The sequence below is a fragment of the Atractosteus spatula genome, chromosome 20 (assembly GCF_055471065.1).
Source record: "Atractosteus spatula isolate fAtrSpa1 chromosome 20, fAtrSpa1.hap1, whole genome shotgun sequence".
Lineage (NCBI taxonomy): Eukaryota > Metazoa > Chordata > Actinopteri > Semionotiformes > Lepisosteidae > Atractosteus > Atractosteus spatula.
The window spans coordinates 17,041,080-17,061,989 of NC_142725.1; the positions used below are offsets into that span (position 1 = coordinate 17,041,080).

At 51.6% G+C, this 20,910-nt stretch overlaps 1 protein-coding gene across 2 annotated transcripts; it reads left to right on the forward strand.

Moving 5' to 3' along the window:
• Window positions 1-2,075: 2,075 nt before the first annotated feature.
• On the forward strand, window positions 2,076-16,522 carry eno1a (enolase 1a, (alpha)). Of its 2 annotated transcripts, none has more exons than XM_088937994.1 (12): window positions 2,076-2,193; window positions 6,273-6,367; window positions 8,385-8,480; window positions 9,070-9,128; window positions 10,493-10,562; window positions 10,779-10,912; window positions 11,242-11,464; window positions 13,140-13,337; window positions 14,054-14,255; window positions 14,865-14,973; window positions 15,473-15,531; window positions 16,047-16,522. In XM_088937994.1, the coding sequence occupies exons 2-12, from the start codon at window positions 6,283-6,285 to the stop codon at window positions 16,114-16,116; spliced, it is 1,305 nt and encodes a 434-aa protein (XP_088794120.1). In that variant the 5' UTR covers window positions 2,076-2,193; window positions 6,273-6,282; the 3' UTR covers window positions 16,117-16,522. The 2 variants fall into 2 exon arrangements, with proteins under 2 accessions (XP_088794120.1, XP_088794121.1); XM_088937995.1 differs by lacking the exon at window positions 9,070-9,128 and adding an exon at window positions 9,491-9,549 and having other exon boundaries at window positions 2,092-2,193.
• The last annotated feature ends 4,388 nt before the right edge of the window (window positions 16,523-20,910 follow it).

A 20,910-nucleotide genomic window follows, 5' to 3' on the forward strand; every position in this document is an offset into this window, starting at 1 on the left:
GTATGAAAGCCACCGAAAAGGGCAGCAGGGTGGTGCAGTTGTTAGATAGACAAGACTTTATTGATCCCGAAGGGGAATTGAGGATAGCATTGCTGCCTCGCAGTGCTGGGGCCCCGGGTTGAATTCCAGCCCTGGGGTGCTGTCTGTGTGGAGTTTGCATGTTCTCCCCGTGTTCGTGTGGGCTTCCTGCAGGCGCTCCGGTTCCCCCCCACAGTCCAAAGACATGCTGGCGGGTTAATTGGCTTCTGGGAAGACTGGCCCTGGTGTGCGTGTGCGTCTCTGGAGAGCCGGAAAGTCGGCCCGGTTTACCCGAGCTGGAACGAAACCCGGGCACACGGGCCTGCCGGGATCAGGACCGGACACCCCTGTCCTACATTCCCTGCTGCTGTTTGCGCAGATCTGCTCATCATCGCCTGCCTGCCGAGATGAAAAAAAAAACTAAAAAAGTTACATTTTGCCTTCCAATCGCTCTGATGAGGGCGCCTGTGAGCGAGACGCGCCGCCGAGGCAGAACCCCGCTTATAAATTATTCAAGCTGCAGGTATTGGGTAACAGGTCTCTCCGCTCGGAGCCGAGGTCGTTAGGAAAGGCAAAGGATTGCGCGCTTTCCGATTCCATTATCCTGTTTGCAGAAGCGCCGTCCCTCCGTATGCACACCAGGCAGCTGTCTGTCGTTCAGTTCACGGCAGCGTGGTCTCACCACGAAAGCGCTGGACTGGCGCCCACCCGCCACCAGAAAGCTGCGGGCCCCCAGGTCCAGAGAGGTCAGAGCAGAGAGCTGCGTCAGCGGGCGTCAGGCTTGAAGGGGACCAGGTGAGGGTTTATTCCCCGCTGTGACAGGGAAAGGAAGGAGACTGCGCCTTTCGCTGGAAATCCCACGTGAACGCGGGAGGACCGTGCGGACTCCACGCAGAAGGAGCCCCGACTCCACAGTCGAGCCCAGACCGCAATAGCTGCAAGGCTGACATCCACGCCGCTAGACTTTAGACGTTAGCAAGACGTTAGTTAAAAAATAGGAACAAGAATAATATTTCATCACTGAAATATCACTCCGTTTCTCTTTTTTACAACCTTAGTTTTACAGGGCTTGAGAACCCTCCCCTCGCCGCCTTATTCTTGAACCGTTTTCCCAATGATCGTGATCGAGAAAATGCGCGAGTCATATGTATCATGGAACAGGTCATTGGGCTTATTCCCTGCGGAGAAGAGAAGAAAGAAAACACAACGTTTCGGCTGAGGAGCCTTCTCCGGGCGTAAGAAAGATGGGGGCACTCAGCCTATTATGTGTGCCCCGTCATGTGTATGTGTACATGTGTTATATGTTCGGCTACCTAAAGAGAAAATAAAGCTGAGGAAAATGTGAGCTCGCACTCGGAGCTGCGGCTCACTGTTCCATGTCAAACTGCGGGTGGCGTGGGTATGACTGAATCGTGAATCGGCCGTGGAAATCCCGGCTCGGGCGGCGGTGTGCTCTGTGCGGTGACGCAGCGCCGTCGCTCGGAAAGGAGCGTTGCTGATTCCCGGCACGTAGCCCTCACTGCGCCACTGCATCCCGGGGGGGGGGGGGAAGGGAGGGTCTGGGACGGGACTGTCCCTGGAGAAGCAGCTTTCATCCTGGGGGGGTCTGGTTACATCCTTGAAACCCGTGCAGCACCCCGGAATAAAGCACCCATCCCCTACCCACGTGCGCAACAGGCGGTGAGCCCCGACAAAGCTCACGACGGCGGCCCCAGTTCGGCTCCAGACATATTTGTCGTTTTTTTTTTTAAAAAAAATAAAAAATACGTGCATTGCTTCCAATAACGGGTTTCATTTTGGCCCGATGCGCTGAGCATCCCGACGGCACGCATCGGACGTGCTGCCAAACGAGGGGATATTAAAGTTGGGCTTTTTTTAAAAAAAAAATGTGATGGAGACGGTAACAGTAACGTGTTCCGCATCCGCCCGGCGGGCGCCGCTGCGCTCGGTGGAAACTTCCAGCCTCGCGTGCACCGGCCTCCTCCTCCTCCTCCTCCTCCTCCCCCCCCCTCCCCGAGTCGCGGGCGTGTCGCGTGAGCCCCGCAGGAGCCAATCAGGCGCGAGCTCTCCTCCTGATAGCGCTGCCCTGCGCGAGCCCTGCTTCTCTCTGTCTGCCAGCGAGCCAGCGAGCGCGAGCCCCTGTCCTTCTCCTCACCTTCACCGCCGCGCAGTCAGGTAAGAGCGGCTCAGCACCTCGCCGGCAACGCGTATAAGGCCTTTAGCTCTGATGGAGCGGGCCCCGTTTCGTAAGCTCTGTTTTATTCGTTTCTTGGGGAGAGGGGGGGGGGTTCCCCCGTCTCGTGCGCTTCCTATGCACGCGTCGTCTTTAATATGTTTTATTTCCCGAATAAGTCCCGAATTAATTCATATGCTGTGAATTGAATCCGTGTCTTTCTCCACACACCGCTTACCCCTGGAAAGCTCCGGGATTTAAGCGGGTGTCGAGTTGTTGTGGGGGCTGCAGCTAATTAATGGGGGGCCCGGGAGTACATTGTGTCAGAGAGGAAGTTGTGTCATTTTAGTTCAAGGCTTTAATCGCCCATTTTAGGCGATTTCTTTTCTAAAACCTGTTGATGATCTTAAAGCTCTTGCCGATCTGGGAGGCGGAGCGTGAAGGGCTCGCTCGGTGCACCGCCGTGGTGAAATTCAATTAAGGGGTATCGGGTTCAAGTTCAGCCCCAGCGGCGAGTCTCGTATCGGGGCTGTCGGCGGTTTGAAACGGGTCTGTCGCCAAGCAATCGCCGTTTCCTCTCTTGACAAAGCTTTATAGAAATGCTGAGATCATTCTCTTACGAGACCAACGTTTGATATCATTGTGCAATGTTCCTGTCGTTTTGAACTTGGCTCTGTAGCTCGTAGTTCCTGATTAGCTGTATCTCGGGAGTAAACTGTTTGTCAAGCGGATCTTTCCTTTAATCCCAGGGACATCCATGGTGTCTGTGTCGGAACTTTAAATATAGACTGGCTTTTTTCTGCTTCCTGGGAAACGCCAGTCTGTCTGTAGCGTTTTTTTACGTGACTTTTTTAATGCGTTTAAAACGTAACTTTCATCTCCTCCTCCTGTTAAATTTTCTTTTAATTGTTGTTGGGTTTTTTTTTCCCTAAAAAAAGACCACTTCTGGGTGGGGGAGGGAAAGAGAGGATATCCCGGTTTAAAAAATTGGAGCGAATAGAGAACTCGGGGCCTTTCGGGCTGCCTCACTTTAACACACCCGACCGCAGGAGGCTGGAGAGGGCGGGGGACGCTTTCTGATTTACTGAACACGCCGAGTATTTCCAGCTCCTAGGACACGACCTTTGAAGGCGACGCCGCTTTTGGAGGTAGCGGTTCCAATGTCAATCGTGTTCTCGGGGTTTTGGGGTCACCCCGGTGAGTGCCCCTCAACACCCACGTCCCGTCCGAGGCGCTGCGAGCGCCACACCTGTGCGGAGACCGCGGCACAGCCCGGGAGGGTGGAGGGGGAAAAACACGACATCGTGCGTGTCTGAGAGAAAAAAGGGTGTCGAGTGGACTTATCGGGGTGACCCCGAAACCCAGATCGACATTGAAAACCACGTTGCCTACAGAGGCAGTGTGCCAGGAACTGGAAATGCTCGGCGTGTTCAGTAAATGGGGACACGTCCCTCCCGCCCCCTCAAGTCTCTTGCGGTCTGATTTGTCAAAGTGAAGCAGAAAGCACGTTTCTTGCGGTGAAAGGGCTGTCCTCTCAGCCACTAAGACTGCTTTCCACCAGCACAGTTTGGGAGACCCCAGCAGTTTTATTTTCATTAACATCACGGGACCCCAGTCTGTGTCCCTCGGTTCTTGGGGGGGCCCCCCTGTTATTTGCGAATTGGGGTATGTGAAAAGACAGTGCAAGAAATTGTATATGGCTAATAAAGTGATCTTATCTATGAGCAGGACTGTTGGTGGCTGTGGTTGTAGTAGTGTTGTGCACTACTGGAGAGCACTGGAATGGCTGCATATTGAGTAGGGAGGGGGGGGTCTCCCATCCTGGTCCAGGAGAGCTGTAGGACCTTCTGGCAATTGGCTAAGTTGAACGAAGTGTTGACATAACCAGCTTCAACCCTAGCCACTGGTTATAAATGCCTATAAAACCCCCAGGACAGAGGGTGCACCTGAAAATGTGCTTTGGGGATTATGACTCTACTAGTACTGGCCATGATTAATGCTCTTTCCTGTGAAATTGCAGATGTCTGATTCATGCAGCGCAATTGACGTTTAAGGAAATAAGTCACTTGGTCCTGGAAATAAGTTTTACAATAAAACGGGCGGCCTGTTGCCGAGGCTACGAGCTGTTACATACAGGCCTCTCAGGCCGTCCGCGTTGGTGAGGAATATTGAAGTCTGGGCTGTGAAGGAAAGCCCATTGCAGACAACGCAATGTTGACGTGGAGACCTGCACTGGCTGTGGTAGATCTAGGTACAAAAGATAAGCTTCTTGTAGGCTTCCAACTCAAAAACTAGATTTACTATACAACAGCTTATTTTTTGTTAGCCATCCTGATGCAGTTTGATCAGTTTAACAGTCTCTCTCTTCCTGGCTGTTTCCTTCGGGAGCAGAGACCCCTGTCCTACAGCTTTGTAACCAAGAGCACCTTGGCTAGAATAGACTCGCTATGAATAGCAAGTTTGTTTTTTTTTAACCCCGGCTGGCCAAAAGCTGAACTCAACTAAAAGCCTGTGGCTCCATTCAAACAGCCGTCCCACACTCGATAGTGCATGGGTCTGCTAGCTCCTAGGGACAGCCAGGGGCGGTTTTCCAGTGGTCCGTCTCCATCGCGCAGACATTAATGGATCGAGAGGGAGTGCTGTGCAGGGCATCTCGCTAAAAGTCTAGATAGGCTTTTATTGGTTCAGTGCGCCTCACTTGACATCTGAGCACGGACTCATTTTGTGAGCTTGAAAGGTACAAGCTCACGAAGCCTAAACTAAATCGGTATCCTTACCAATAAACACTAGCCTCCCTGGCCCCCAGTGACTTAAGGTTAAAGGGGCCCCAGTTTTGATGCCTGATATGTTGCTGTAGGGACTAAACTGAGGTGTCTCATTTGGCGAAGTTAGACTCATTTTCAGATGCAGGTGTGGTTTAGAGCCGTAAGGTTTGTGGGTCACCCTGTGCAACATAAAACTGCAAAATGCACCGGACATGTTCACTGCTGGACTGGCAATCATTAACAACACTTTCTTTTTTTTTTACATTAAGAAAATATTGGTGCAGAAGTGTGTGGGTGTCCTATTGCCCTTGGATCAGAACAGTTTAGTTTTAAACCACAATAGAAGCATGTCGGAATGAAAAGGATGATTGATTAGTGCATCGATAAGATGATTTCTAGCACATTGGCGATCTGATCTAGGCTTTACCGCTGTTCTGGAAATAGGCTGCTGGCCACCTGTTACCAGGTTGCACCATGACAGACAGCTGACATGGAGAAGGTCTGTCCGAAGACATCTAATGCAGGACACTGAACCCAGTTCTTGAAAAACGCAAATCAGGATCAATTGTTGAGCTGAGGCTGAGCCTTTGAGGCTCTCTATAGACACTAATCCTTGAAAGCTGGGATGTAGCAGTTTAGTTGTGATTGTAAACTATTGCGACAGTCTTTATTCACAGTGAGTATGCAAAACACCTGAGCGCTTAAGAGTGCTCTTCTGAACCGCGTTCCGTCGTGTCCACTGTGTTCCACTGCTCAGCCCGTTGGTGCAGAAGAGACGTCTGTTCAGGTGCTGGTCAGGTCGTGCTGTGTAGCGCTGGAAGGGAACGCGCTGGTGTGCTGGGGGAGGGGTGTCTCTGCGGTCTCCCCAGCGCGGACTGGGGAGAACCTGCCGAGCGAGGGCCCAAGGCAGGGCTGCTCTTTCCAGAGCATGGCTTCTGCCAGAGCTTCTGTTGGAATACGGGACGGGTGGAGACCCAGGCCGCCCGCCCGAGGAGAGGAAGCCCTGCGTAGCCATGGGGTGAACTGGGGGCAGACCCCACCCTCCGGCTCCAGGTGGGGTCTGGGGTCCTCCTAGGAGCACAAAGGTTTTTTTTAAGTTTCATCTCGTGGCTCGTTCGGTTTTTCTTCCGAAGGCAGGTAGCCCTCATGCGCTGCCCCTTTCCCCCGGGAGGGGGCCGTGGCGAAACTCGCTCAGAGCTTGTTGCATCAGCTCGTTTTAACCCGGGGGCAGCTGCGTGGTCAGGGGGCGCACAGTCGCCCCACCAGGCAGATCAGCTTGGTCACCGGCGTTTGTTCCCCCCCCTCTTTTGTTCCAGAGCCGCCATCATGTCCATCCTGAAGATCCACGCCCGTGAGATCTTTGACTCCCGTGGAAACCCCACTGTGGAAGTGGACCTCTACACTAAGAAAGGTAAAATGAATGGGGAGGGGGCAGGAGTTGACATAATGGCATAATTATCATGAGAGAGAGAAGGAGGCATGTTTTGTGAGTTTGTGTGGAAGAGCTGCAGGTCAGTTCTTGCTTGGCTTAACCCTGAGCCCTTATCGGCGTCATGGGGGATCAGTTCTGGGTGCCATTTCAGGTCCACTGTTAGGAGGTGAAGAATCCTCTTCGCAGTAATGGGCTCAAGTTTGCAAATAGTTACAGGTTCTAGATTCTGGTATGGGAGACGAATTAAGCCTTTAGTGTCATTTTCCTGAAATATTCTGCTGAGGCCACAGGTATGAGCTTTAGCAGTGGAAGAAAATACAGGGTGCAAGCCTTCAGTCGTGCCTGGCAGTTTCGTGAATCGAGGATTGACGATGCTGTCAGTCCGCAGCTCGAAGGGATGGTATTTCTTCCAATCGAGAGCCGAAGAGCTGGTCTGTTGAAACTCTCCTTTCAGGCCTCTGGTATAAAGTACAGTAGAGTGGAAATGAGGGATCAGGTTGTTGGTGCATAAAAATAGCCTGTAACATTACACTCCTCCGACTGCAGCGAGTCTCCTCAATGACTCACTCGTGCAGGGGGTAAGTCTGAATACATCATTTTTGAAGAGGAGCCAGCTACCTCTCCAGAGGGGGTTCGGGGAGGGGACCGTAAGTCAGTCGGCAAGCCGGGAGCAGCAGAGAGAGAAAAGGCTTTCCTTGTCCGTGGAAATTTTTTGGGGGGATTGTCCGCGAGCCGAGCTGCGAGTCGCTGGAAGTCACGTACCAGGCGTGCTCCGTTCTCGCACGTGGCTGTCTGCACACGCCCAGACGTCCACACGTCTGCCAGGCAGGCTGTGGCAGCGGGCGCTGCTGCATGAGGGAGCGTCGGCGAGCGGGAAGAGCCGTGCAGGTACTAGCCCTCCTGAAGCAGGAGCGTGACTCGTCAGAGCCTGCATATCTGCTGCATCAGAGGGAAACCCCCCGCCCCCCCCTCCTCCTCCTCTCCAGACGCTGCTTAGAATGGGTTTATACTCCTTCTGTTAGCACTTGTACATGCTTGGCAAGCGTCGTGGCAAGAGCAACTAGGAATTTTACATTACTGCTGCGCAAAACTGAATCGTAATCTGAAGACTTCTGCCAGCTTCTGCGTGTGGATCTGCTCTGTGAAACGCAGATAAATTTTGTTTTTTCAAAAACAATACCGGTTTTGAAAGGCAGACATTCCCATCTGGAGAGCTTTGCTGGTGGAAGTAATCCTTTAAAGCTTAGCCCCGCTGTTCTAAATCCCTCACGAATCCCCGTTGAAGCTGCTGTGTCGCATCAATTCAGTGACCTGACATCCCGCAGCAATGTGCTCTCGGGCAGCTGAGCACACTGAAAGGAAGTAAAAGCCGGCGCTGTCGCGTGGGATAGCAGATTCGTGGCGCGTTTATCCTTGCAGGGCTTGAGAGATCCGGAAGAAAAGAACTCCCGCTTCCCAAGTGAGGCGTTTTCCCTGTTATTCCCGCAGCGGGCCTTGCGGGATCTGCCTCCTGCTGACATCGCAGTCGGCTCCGCTGTCGTTCTGGACCTCGAGCACGGCTGTTCCTCCGGGAACAGCTGGGAAAGCAATTGCAGCCCAGCTCGGGCGTCTCGTCCGCACGGCGATCAGGCTCCGTACTGTCAGTCGAGATGCTCCTCGACAGCTGCACCTCTAATCTTATTGGACGCCCGTTCGCCTCGGCCGACGAGCTCGGTTAAGGTCACGGGGGGCCGGCGCTTGGTCCCGCATCTCGGCGTGCTGGTGGAAGTGGGAACAGCGTGCCTCTGGGGTTCTTTAAATTGCGGGTAATTCTTCGCCTGGTGATCCTAAGGATTTGTACAATGGAGTCGTCACGGGCAGCCCGAAACGGCACGAGTTCCGTTTCCTGCGGTTGTGCGTGGCGCGTGCTGTGAAATATCCAGTCCTCCCGTTGAAAGGTTATCTGGGGTCATGTCTCTCTCCACCTCTATTAACCCCTTGTGTTGGTCGTCCTCAGGTCTCTTCCGAGCCGCCGTGCCCAGCGGAGCCTCTACTGGCATCTATGAAGCTCTGGAGCTGCGCGACAATGACAAGACTCGCTACTTGGGAAAGGGTGCGTTGGGGGAGAGGACGGGGAGGGGGGGGAGCCCCAGAATGCTGTTTCTGTTCGTCCTCTGCGGGACGGAGCTACAAGACTCTTCTCTTAGTGTAGAAAAGGGGACACTTTGTCTCCAGCGCCACCATTTGTCTTGCTAGCTCGGCAGATGAGAAATTAAGCGCTTTGCATCCTCCTGTAGTTCTGAAAACCCGGTTGGGCACAGGATGGAACGTCATGGCCTAGACATCGTGATGCAGAAGAGCTGTGAGGAGAATCGAGCCTCTTTTGTAGGCCTTCCAGTAAAATCATTCAGCTGAGCTTTTCTGCCAAATCCCTGATTTAAGCTTCTAATTCAGTGATCTCTTTTGTTGAATGGCTTATGCAGTGTTGTGACATCAGTCAGCCAAGGTTTTTCTGCCCTGTAATGAGGAAACACAGACGTTTGTCACCAGTAGGTTTTTCAGGACGCGCCTCATCTCGAATCTCTGTACAAAAGCTTGTTTTCTGGCTGGGTGGGGAGCGTTTTTCTCTCATTTCCTGTAACTTTGCTCTCCTACTCTGCTTGCTCTGTGCATCCTTCATCTTTTTTTTTCCCTTCTGTCAGGGGTGGGCAGAGCCGTTAAATATGTTAATGATTTCTTGGGACCAGCTTTGTGTAATCAGGTAATTAAAGTGTGTGGTGTTGTGGGTGAGGGGGGGGGGGGCAGGGGTTGGCTGGATTACAGTAATTCACAAAAGCATGCAAAGGGACTGTGCTCTGACCACTAACCTTAACGCAGGCAGTCTTAGACGATCACGTTTTCTATCATTCGTCTTCACCTATATCATTTTCGTGATTGAACGTCATCACTCTTCTACCCCATGCATCTCCATATTTTGTTTTGTAATGCATCAGAATGATTAACATTAAGGAAGGAGACGGAGGGGGGAGGTGAGGGCGTGCGGTGATCGTCTAGTCTTGCCTGCTGCGCATGAGTGTGTCGTCTGTTTTGGGGATCAGTGATGGATTTGCTTGTTCCTTGCAGGTGTCTCAAAAGCTGTTGAGCATATCAATAAAACAATTGCACCTGCACTGATTAGCAAGGTAGGAACATTTATTGTTTGAACTAACATTTTCTTTTAACCTTGCAATGATGAAGGTTATGTGCAACACCTCTTGCAAGACAGAGCGTATGTTTTTTTTTTAGTATCTTTATGAGAAAGTGGTTTTCTGCAGACTGAGGTGGTCTCTGAGTGAGCTAGTCTGCTAGGAACAAAGAAATCTTTAATGGCACTGTTTTGGGATTTTAACAGTTTAATCAGTGGTGCATAAAATTAACAACTTAAGCACAATGATGGATTTGTTTTCTAACCAGCATGCTGAATGTCTCGGCTCTTGTCGATTCCAAATTGGCCTGGTTTCTGAGATCAAGGCCTTGTCAAAGCTGGTTGTGACCCCTGACGTTAAATGAATGCAGGTGGTGAACTGAGACATTGTGCAGGTGAGCCACAGCAATCACGGATCTCTGTGCTGTATTCAGCCTGCTCTGAGCTGGAACTGGATAAGTACAAAGCAATACTGACGTTCTGCGTGATCAATTATCTTAACACTTAATCTCACCGCATGATCAGATGTTTTGGATACGCTTCTGGGCAGCTGTTAAAAGTACCCAATTTTAACCATTTTCTTCAAATCCTAATCCATTTCTAGCTATCAGTTTAATTAGTTGAGTACGGGTGAGAGTTAAGAGGTGTTTATTTCCTTCATCATATCTCTTTTGGGTTTTATCCTTTGAAATGTTAAATGTTTGTCAGAAAACCGGTTGTACAAAAGACACTGAAGGAGGAGGATCTTCTTAAAGAGGGCTCTCGTCCTCCCGAGTTTAAGAAAAGCTGAAACATTTTGCACTAAAATAAAACTAGACGCTTAAAAAAACCAGCCTGGGCACAGAGGCTGGTTTGCTCTCACACAAGACGCGGTGGAGAGGTTTCGTGTCGCCTTCCCTGGCCTGGCCGCTTCACTTCAGCCTCGTGCGTTTCTTCCCCAGAATGTGTCCGTCACCGAGCAAGAGAAGATCGACAAGCTGATGTTGGAGATGGATGGCACTGAAAACAAATGTGAGTTTCATTTTGTGTGTGTGTGTGTGAGAGCATGTGTGCCAAGAAATCCTCAGAATTAATCTGACTGGGGGGTGGAAAGGTTGTGACTCTGAATGCGTGTGAAATTTTCAGCACCCTTAAATAGTACAGAGGGAAACCTTCGCACACGACGATGAAAGCCTTGCTTATTTCAGTGATTTTCTTTTCTTTCCTTTCCTCTTGCCCGCATCGCAGCCAAGTTCGGCGCCAACGCCATCCTCGGCGTGTCCCTGGCGGTGTGCAAGGCCGGCGCCGCCGAGAAGGAGGTGCCCCTGTACCGCCACATCGCCGACCTGGCCGGGAACCCCGAGGTCATCCTCCCAGTCCCCGTGAGTGCGCGGCGGAGAGGCCTGGGCCTGGCGCTGACATGCGCGCTTAAGATGTCACCCACTGCGCCCGTTAGTGGGCTCGCACCCCTGGGAGCTTCTCGGCAGCAGTTGGCTGTTTTTCGGAGGGGGTCATTTTTGCTCGCGTGACATTCCCTGTGCTCCGTTGTCCATTGGCAACTTAAAGGGGCGCACGCCTCCTCAGTTAACTTGTTTTCTTAAACTGCATGAAGACTTTTTGCAGAACATTTGTAGGGAGCAGGGAGGGGGGTCAGAGGAAACGGCCGCGGCGAATCGCCCATCGCCTTTTCTTTCTTCTGGGTTTCTCGCAGGCCTTTAACGTCATCAACGGCGGCTCCCACGCCGGCAACAAGCTGGCGATGCAGGAGTTCATGATCCTGCCCGTGGGGGCGAAGAGCTTCAAGGAGGCCATGCGCATCGGGGCCGAGGTCTACCACAACCTGAAGAACGTCATCAAGGAGAAGTACGGCAAGGACGCCACCAACGTGGGGGACGAGGGCGGCTTTGCGCCCAACATCCTGGAGAACAAGGAAGGTGAGGGAAGGGTCCTCCTCTCTTCCGGCTGCCCTGGCCGGGGACCTGCGCGCGGGGGTTAGGCTGGGCGAAGTCCAGGGCACTCAGCACGAGGACACCCGGGGTCAGTGAAGGTCGGAGGTTTTACTTCCTGTGCGGTGTGGGGCGCTGGGGATAAAGGCTTGGGAGAGAAGAGGCCGCCTGCTTCTTTTTTCGTTTTTTTATGAATCACACCCCCCTTTGTTTTGTCCCTGGCTCTGAGGAGGATCTAAAACTCGTGTCTATTGACTGTATGTCCGGCTCGGGTCACCCCGCCCCCCAGTAAGCCTCCTGGTTCAGTGGCCAGTGGTCTTCACTGGCAGGAAGGTCAGCAGCCCGAGAGCAAGCAGGCAGATCCGGGGAGGCAGATGGTTTCCAAATTAAGGCCCTCAACTTGATACCGTCAGCTGAACGGGGCGGCTGCCCCTGAATTAGCCGAACTGTGACCCGCCCTGCTCAGGGGGGGAGGGGGGTGCTGAGCAAGCAAGAAAAGCAGCTGCCCCGCGGAGCTCGGGGCTCGGGGCCCGGGGATCTGTCTGCTGCCCCGCGGAGCTCGGGGCTCGGGGCCCGGGGATCTGTCTGCTGCCCCGCGGAGCTCGGGGCTCGGGGCCCGGGGATCTGTCTGCTGCCCCGCGGAGCTCGGGGCTCGGGGCCCGGGGATCTGTCTGCTGCCCCGCGGAGCTCGGGGCTCGGGGCCCGGGGATCTGTCTGCTGCCCCGCGGAGCTCGGGGCTCGGGGCCCGGGGATCTGTCTGCTGCCCCGCGGAGCTCGGGGCTCGAGGCCCGGGGATCTGTCTGCTGCCCCGCGGAGCTCGGGGCTCGGGGCCCGGGGATCTGTCTGCTGCCCTGCGGAGCTCAGGGCTCGGGGCCCGGGGATCTGTCTGCTGCCCTGCGGAGCTCAGTTTTCACAGCACGGCTCCTGCTGCCAGTGCCCAGGAGCCAGCGCCCCTCAGAAACACCTCGTTGTTTGTAGCCGGTGTTCGAAGTGTTTGAGTTCTTTATGTTCACAATTACCTCCAGTTTTCACTTCAGCTGACGCCGTTTCCGCGTTCAGAAACGCTGAAATAAGGCGGGACGAATACTTTCGCTGAGGGGTGCAGCAGCTGCTCGCCCCTTCTTGAAGAGCTGCTCACAGGCGATGCTGAGCTCCAGTCCTCCCAGAACCAGCTTGATGTGCAGCTCGGTCCTGTAGTTTCCAACTACTGTAGTGGAGTATTGTAATTGCCGCCAGCAGCAGAAGGAATCATCCACACCTCTTCAGCCCATTGAGGGTGTTGTATGCAGCAGTGGATCCAATATTTAAAGTAGTTACTCAGCCTGAAGTAGGTTTTACCAGATTAGGATCCAGTGATGTCTTGATTTGCAGCTGCAGGTGACTGATATGGAGGGAGGTGCTGTGGAGCAGTCACCAAAAAGGAGACAGGAGCTGTTGTTCAGGCACAATAAGTTGGTTTTTTCATGCTGTAAGCTGTGTTACGGTCCTGTCATACAAAAATTGCACTTTTTCAAATGGAAGGTGTTTTTCAGGTACCTCACCCCAGCGTGTCGTTACTCGTATCTTTGTCCACCCATCTCGGAGGCAGACGGGCCTGTTTCACCTGGGGCACTTCCTGTGTGAAAGTTTGTCTGCGGACTTGACCACTGCTTTTGTTCCTCAGCCCTGGAGCTCCTGAAGAATGCCATCGGCAAGGCCGGATACACGGACAAGATCGTCATCGGGATGGACGTCGCCGCCTCCGAGTTCTACAGAGACGGGAAGTACGACCTGGACTTCAAGTCCCCAGACAACCCCAGCAGGTACATCACCCCGGACCAGCTGGCCGACCTGTACAAGGGATTCATCAAGGACTACCCGGGTAAGGCTCTCCCCTGCAAACACAACAGGGTTCCCTTCCTGCACGCTCGTGTTCTCCGTGCCCTTGCCGAAGCACGTTTTTGTTTCTTTTCCCAAGTTTATTCTCGCACAGCCGTCTGTTGTGTCTTGAGACAAAGATTCTAAAAAAAAAAAAACAAGGGCCAGGATTTCTCGTTAGACAAGGATGTGCAATGTCTATGGTACAGCTTTCTTTTATAATTACGTTTCCCGTCAAAACCCCACTTGTACTGAAGTGGCTCCGAACGATGGGAGGCTGTGAGGCCCGGTCGGCTCGTGTGACTGCCGGCGTTGCCCCCGGAATCTCAGCCCGCTGTCTCGTGAAGGATATCGGGGTGTCCGTTTCTGCGGCTCGCTGGGCGGCTTGTTCCCCAGCCTGGGTGGGGAGGGGGGAAGGTCCCGCCTTCCCTTCGGAAGACCTCGCCAGTTGAGCGGTGCCGTGTCTAGCTCCCGGCCTGGCACTCCGGTCCTTTTATTCCCTGGGGGATTGTTTCTGATTCATTTCAAATGTCTGGTCAAGGGGCCCGCGGGTGTAATATTTCATATTGAGTCGGCACCCTGTATGGCTTTTATTTCTCTCAGAGGGTGGGTGGGTGACGCTCGTCTTGAACTATAGGGTTGCAGAAATGGGGCGACTCTCCGGTTTTTGGCCCTGGGTGCCGTGCAGCTGTGTATAACGTGTGCTCCTGCTCCCCCTAGTGGTCTCCATCGAGGACCCCTTCGACCAGGACGACTGGGCGGCCTGGTCCAAGTTCACCGGCAGCACCACCATCCAGGTGGTGGGCGACGACCTGACGGTGACGAACCCTAAACGCATCGAGAAGGCCGTGGGGGACAAGGCCTGCAACTGCCTGCTGCTGAAGGTCAACCAGATCGGCTCCGTCACCGAGTCGCTGCAGGCGTGAGTGTCCCCTCGGCCTTCTGCTCGCCGGGTTTCACAACGCTGGGCCGAGCTGCAAGGGAGCCCAGATTTTTTTTTTTGGGGGGGGAGCTTTCTTTACAAAAGAAAGCAGTGGGCTTCACCCGAGGCTGAAGGCTCTCTGGACGGACGCAGCCCCTTGTCCGTTGAGTGTTGGTCGTGTGGGACTCCCTCCGCGCAGGGCTGCGCTTTGAGGCCTCGCGGCTTCAACAGCCACGTTAAATTGTGAATCGTTTCCATTCTGGAATGAAACGCAGAACTGAGGGCTCGGCCGAATAGTGTCCTGCTGTCCACTTCCTGTGTACTTTTTTCAGAATTGTTGGTTGATTTTTTTTTTTTGGGGGGTGGGGGGGGGATCTACAGGGTCCCCTTCAGCCAGTGGGCCATCGTCTTTCAGTACCGACTCCACTATCTTTGCATTCTTGGTTCAGTGTGGTCATTGTCCAGCATAAAGCCCCGGTGAAGTGTACTGTTGTTTCCAGGGTGAGTTACCCCAGCAGCTGCACCGGCTGGCTGGTGAACAAGTCCCTGGAGCTTTGCCGGCCTTTCAAACCGTCGTGTAAGATCTTGCGTCTCTTCTTCCACGTGCAGCTGCAAGATGGCTCAGTCCAGCGGCTGGGGAGTGATGGTCAGTCACCGCTCTGGGGAGACGGAGGACACCTTCATCGCTGACCTGGTGGTTGGACTCTGCACTGGCCAGGTAAGGGACTTGATAAGTGTCCTCGTCTTTCTGAACCTGATCTAGGGACAGATTCATGAAGGGAAACTGTGAAACCAAACCTGTATAGGTACTGCTTACAGAAGTGCCACAGACTTATCGCTGTCAGCTGTTAAACACGCCTTCCAGCACAGGGTTTGCTGAAATTGTGCCCTGCATGATTGTTTTGTGTAAGGTAAAATTCACACAATGGCAAGATATACAAGAAAGCAACTTTTTTTTCCAAATGTTCAGTAATTTGTATGCAGTCAGACACTGTTAAACACTGTTTGAAATGTTTAGCCTTTCACTGACCGTTTTGCAATATGATTGAGAAGCTAGGGTCTTAACTACAACATTTTCACAATATATTAACTACAACACTGTTGTAAAGCACTTCTTTGTGGTGCAGTTAAACGTAAGCATCTTAACACACACGAGAATTCAGGATGCACTATGGTCAACATGACGTTTTGCAAACCAATATTTTTTTTTTCTGCAGATCAAAACTGGGGCTCCTTGCCGGTCAGAGCGTCTGGCCAAGTATAACCAGCTTCTCAGGTAAGGGCATTTGATGTCTCGGCTTTGAAGGATTTAAAATTGAATGCAGGAATTATTTGTGTGAAGCAGGGTGCGCAAAGCAAAGGAGCACGTTGGAGGTCTCGGCGAAGAGTACTTCTATTAAGGTAGTGCTCACGGGCCAGAGTGCTGAAAAGCTGCACTTCTACTTCTGTGCAGGTTTCTTTAGCGAATAATTAAATATTCCAGAATTAAAATACCTGAGCATCTTTCTCCATCTTGCTGTGAAAAGTAAACATCCTCAAAATCTAATCTAATCTGCTGTTGGCAAACCATCAGTGATCTCAGATCTCGCTGCACTGACTGACTGAGAGGGAGTGGTTTTAAATCCGCTCTTCAGTTTTTGTAGCACTGGCAGCCAACCCCTTGATGCCTTGGCAGTTCTGTGCGAGATGGTTGCTGCTCAGATCTGTGCTGAATGAAATCCCGACGCGGTTGGGCGGTTTCAGTCATTGGAATGACTGACGATATATTTGTTTGTGCCGTCTCTTTGACAGGATTGAGGAGGAGCTCGGAGACAAGGCTCGCTTTGCAGGCAGGAACTTCAGGAACCCCCTCATCAACTAAGGTGTGCTGCTGGTTCCTTGGGGCCTGCCCGGTCTTTCCTGGCACCACATGCCCGCATACACCCCCCCCCCCCCTCCCAGCCCACCTCACTCGCTCACGCCCCCCCCCAGCATAGTTCACTTTCTTCCCGGAGAGAGGGGCAAGATGAGAAGGGCATCGACGTCTGCGGTCCCCAGCCGTGCTTCAGCTTCCCGATGACGGGATCAGCCCTGTATTGTGTGTAACTCCGTAACTGTGCGACAGGTCCTTGTTTCTTCGTCAGCTGTTGTGATTTGTCTCTTGATGACCTATATTAGTAAAAGAGCTGTGTGTGCAATGTGCCCGCCTATTGGAGAAGTTGTAGCGTTGCTGTATGTGTGGCGAATAAAATCTACCCTCCCTCGAACGGTTATGTCCAAAACAAAAATGCTTGCTTGTTGTTTTTTTTTCGCCCATCCCTGCATCCCTGTTTTTGCTGATGGACAGGGAGGCTTGATTCAGCACTACAGAGTGCTTTGAATAAGTAGTGTAATGTACGGAAGATTCTGTCATCACAAAAACAATCCAGTTTTGAACAAGGCCGTGTTCCTCTGGGAACTGCACGTGTTGAGACCAAATGAAGAAGCACTGGATTATAAACTTGCTGGATCTCCCCAAGCTGAGTCTGCAGTCCCCAGACTTGTTTCAGCTGCGCTGCCCTGTTAATGTTTTAGGAGGGTCTGAAGAATTAGACACTCAGCTGGTGCAGGCACTGCCCTGTGCACAGGAGGAGCTCTCTGATCACGGGTTCAAGTCTGGTTGTATCGCGAGCGCACTGTGACTGCGATTCCCCTACTGATGCTTTTCAACTGACTGGATGTCATACAGCTCATACCCATGCATAGGGTAGGGTGGGATTATCCAGACAGGGCCCTTAGAGCACCACTGTGGCCAGCTGGGTGCTTGCAGGCAGGAGGTGGCAGTGGTGGGGGACAAGCCTGTTTTCTAAGTGGCACTTCTCAACGCCGGGGCTGTGTTGCCTGTGGGTCATGTCCAGAGGCTCAGAGGTGGGGAGGTTCTCCTTCTCCCATGTGTAATTCGCAGGGCTTGTAGCAGGAAGTATGAAGTGCACAACTCTGACTCTCCCAAGGGGTCTGTCAGGTGGGTATAACAAATTTGGCAATTTAAAATGATCGTGACGACAGATTATCTGGGTGGCAGGGGCATGGCTCCCCTAGTGTTCATGTGTAAGGCTACCTACATAAAATGCATTGGTACTTATTTACAAAGATGTCAGTGACTTGGTATACGTCTGCTGTTTTAACCATGCCTGCAGATACTTAAGAATATAATCTTTAACTTATGTGGGCTAGGCTGGAAAATTAAGTTGGACTAAAGTTTTTTAGTTTACACAGCAGAGTCAGTCTGCTCGGGGAGGAAAAAAGGCTGCAGTTCCTTTTCTTCTGATAACTTCTTAACTGGTAAAATGAACTTTCTTGGCTTTGTAAACCAGTTCAGTTTCTCAAGGAACACGTATGGCCAGTGATGTAGAGGAGGTATAGAAGGAACGTCGCTGCCCCACAAGAATAATGCAGTTCTCATTTTCTCTCATTTCTGCTCATTTCAATTTTTTTTTTCTTGCAATAGTAATGTATCATGACGAGATGGATCGGGGGCAATTAAGACAAAGCGTTGTGCTTTCACCTTAATGGGAAATACAGACAAAAGCTGCTCCATCACCTTGACTGTTAAAACTGCTCACCTGCAGGGGCAGTTAGGGACTGAAGACTTGTCTTGTGGGGCTGGTGCCCTGGATTCAGTTTCCTCCCCCATTCTGAAGACAAACTGGTCGGTTAATTGGCTTCTGGGAGAACTGGCCCTAGGAATGACTGAGTGCACAACCTCCTTCGTGTTGATGGACAGAGAACAGAATTGCACAGATCCCTTCCATATTTCACAGGTTATGACAACAGTTTCTTTCAGTCCCTGCTAAAAAAAATCCTGTAATTGTTTAGGTGACTAATGAATGAGGGTTGCTATGTGAAGTATTGAGCTGCCCGTGTATTTCTGAGTATTTTTCCTGAATGAAACGCGTCTGGTTCCAGAGTTCAGTGCTGTCATAACGATGTAGTTATAAATTCTTTGTGTAGTTATGACAGTGTTGTCACATCCACATACATAAATCCACATCTGGGTGATCTCTTGAACTGTACTCTGGCATGAGGGGACATGAGTATTTTTACTGTAGCAGAAGGAGTTTGAAATGGTGGTTCTAGAGTGAGCCTAAAGGTTTTATTGGGAGTATTTTTAATGGATGATGAGATAGGGCATGACAAGACTATTAATGCTGCACAAATGAAACATTTGTTCAATTTGTTTAAGTGCAGCTCAGTTGATATTAAAAACCCTATTGCTCTTCAAACCAGGGCCACAGACACCACAAACTTGAATTAACCTGCTTTTTTTCATGATTTGGGATGCCAGTTGATGGATTAGGGGGCAGAGGCTCCAGCCAGCCTAAGCTGGTGCCAGGATTTATCAAGGTGTTTGGTGTTGAGTAAAAATGGAAAAGCACAGAGAGAAAATCCCCACCAAAATAGACATCCGAGAAGGTTGTTTTAGGAAGCTTCCTGACTTACTTTGGCTTATTAGTTTGCCAGTGTGCTGTTCAGACCGAAGCACCCCGGATAGTGGCTGTGTTTGGGGGCTGAATATCCCTGTGGATGTCAGTCAGATCCCTATGGAGTCGGGATATTTCCTTCTGCTCTAGTTTAATAAATAACTGGAGCGTCCTGATGGCCAAGGAGCTGCATTTGTGTGCTTTCTTTACACTCTGAAAGCTGACCTTTCAGGAATCAGCAGTCCTTACATAATGATAAACCTTCAGTCAGATAGCTGTCATTTTGTTGCTGCGAGAAAAAGCCCAGCTGATCTAATGAGGTCTTTTTCCCTCCCTGTATTATAGTTCATAAAAAGTGAAAGCTTTTAGTCTTTAACCACATGGTTGGCAAATTGTATTTATTCATTCTGTTCGTTCGGTTAGACTGGGAGCCTGCAGAGCATCACAGAAGATTGGCACAGATGTGAAATGCCAGTCTGGTACAGAGCTGTGTTTTATACTCTTTTTACACCTGATTGAATATCTAATGAAAACGGAAATGGCACCATGAGTGTACGAGACACTGGGGGCTGTAAACCCGGTAAATCTGGACGAAAAATTGAAATATGGACTGTGGGCTATCGGCTTTACTGTTGGTGCTGTGCGTGGCGCCACCTTGTGGCGCTCAAGCACTACTGCGACGGCCCGGCTTTTAACGGCGCGGAACCGGGGTGAACCCTCGGGTGTCGCAGGCGGGGGAGACAACATACGAAAATGCCCCCACGCCGGAAGTAAAAGAATGGTGAAGACTGGAGGAAAGCAATGCTACAGCGTAGTCCATTTGCACCGGCGTGGGCGGCCGCAGGAGGACATGGGCTTTTCCGTCGGTGAATTGCTTTTCCTCTAGTAGTTCAACACCTGGTCAGTTCAACACCTTGAGCACACGTCTGTTTCCGTGGGGGGGGGAGAGCGCGGTGTGGGCCTGCAGACGTCTGGGCGTGAGCAGGGGTGAAGGGAGACGCCGGCCCTAAAAACCACTGCAGAGAGCGCCTCAAGATGGCTGTGGATCCAGAGGAGTGATCTGCAGGCTCCAGCGCCACCTGGACGCCAGCCGGGGCTCGACCAACCCTGGCCGGGCCGCCTGGAGGAGGCTGTCTGAGGTTCAAAGACCCGAAACAACATCGCTGGTGATGTGCCCAGGTGTGTCAGAGGGTGTGTTTCTCAAACTCCCATGTTCCCAGTGGGTTATGCTTCTTCAGTGCGTGTGCCAGCGGGGACTGCACCTTTCAGGTGGGAGATCAACGCGATTCTGCCGCCGCCCTGGCCTGCCAAGCGGCAGCGCCCTCTGGTGGTGAAACCCGCAGAAACAGGCGAGGCTCTGAGGGGAGCGTGTAACAGGAGCAGCTTTCGAGATTCGTGTAAATGCAAGATAACGCGACAAAAACTGACGTCCTAAAGACACAGAATATTAAATTCGGAAACCTGTTTAACATCTAAACTTCGAGGATTTAAAGAAAATGTTTTTTTTTTTCCTGATGGGGTGGCAGTACTGTGGTGTTGCAGAAAGTCCGTTTAACTGTTTTGTAGAACTGCTGAAAGTTCCAATCTAATCGATCACATGAAGCGAGGATGTTTTGATGATAAGATATTATTTTGCAGTCCAGTAAAAAAAAGAAGTGATTCAAGCAGGATTTCAATAACCATATCATTTCAATTGAGGCGCGTTTTGGTTACATTAATAGGCTGATCACACTCCACTTGAATGAAATCTTCACCTTTTTATTAAAATGTAATTGAAATACCTATGAAGCGCATATACGCCGCGTGTGAAATCAACATCAGTTATTTTAATGTGAAGGTCTGCTCCACACAGAGTGCTACCCGGTGCAGTCCGATAAGAAGAGACGGGCTGTCGGCGTATAGATGAGAAAAATGAGTGAATTACGCGGACACCGGGGGCACGACTTGTAAACACGCCAGATGAGGTTACAAATCCGCCAAAGACGGATCAATCACGTTCAGCGATCATCGCGCATGCGGTCGGGGTTCGAGAAAACTCTCGTTTCTCCGTGTAAAAGGGGCTGGGAAGTTTTTGAGGTGAAAACAGCGAGAGCGCACGTTTAAGACACACCACCGCGATCCGGACATACTTTTGTTTCCCGACGGTACGCGTGTCCTCGGTGCCGTGAAAGACACATCTTTCGGCGGTAAATTCCCACCACAGTTAACTCTGCATC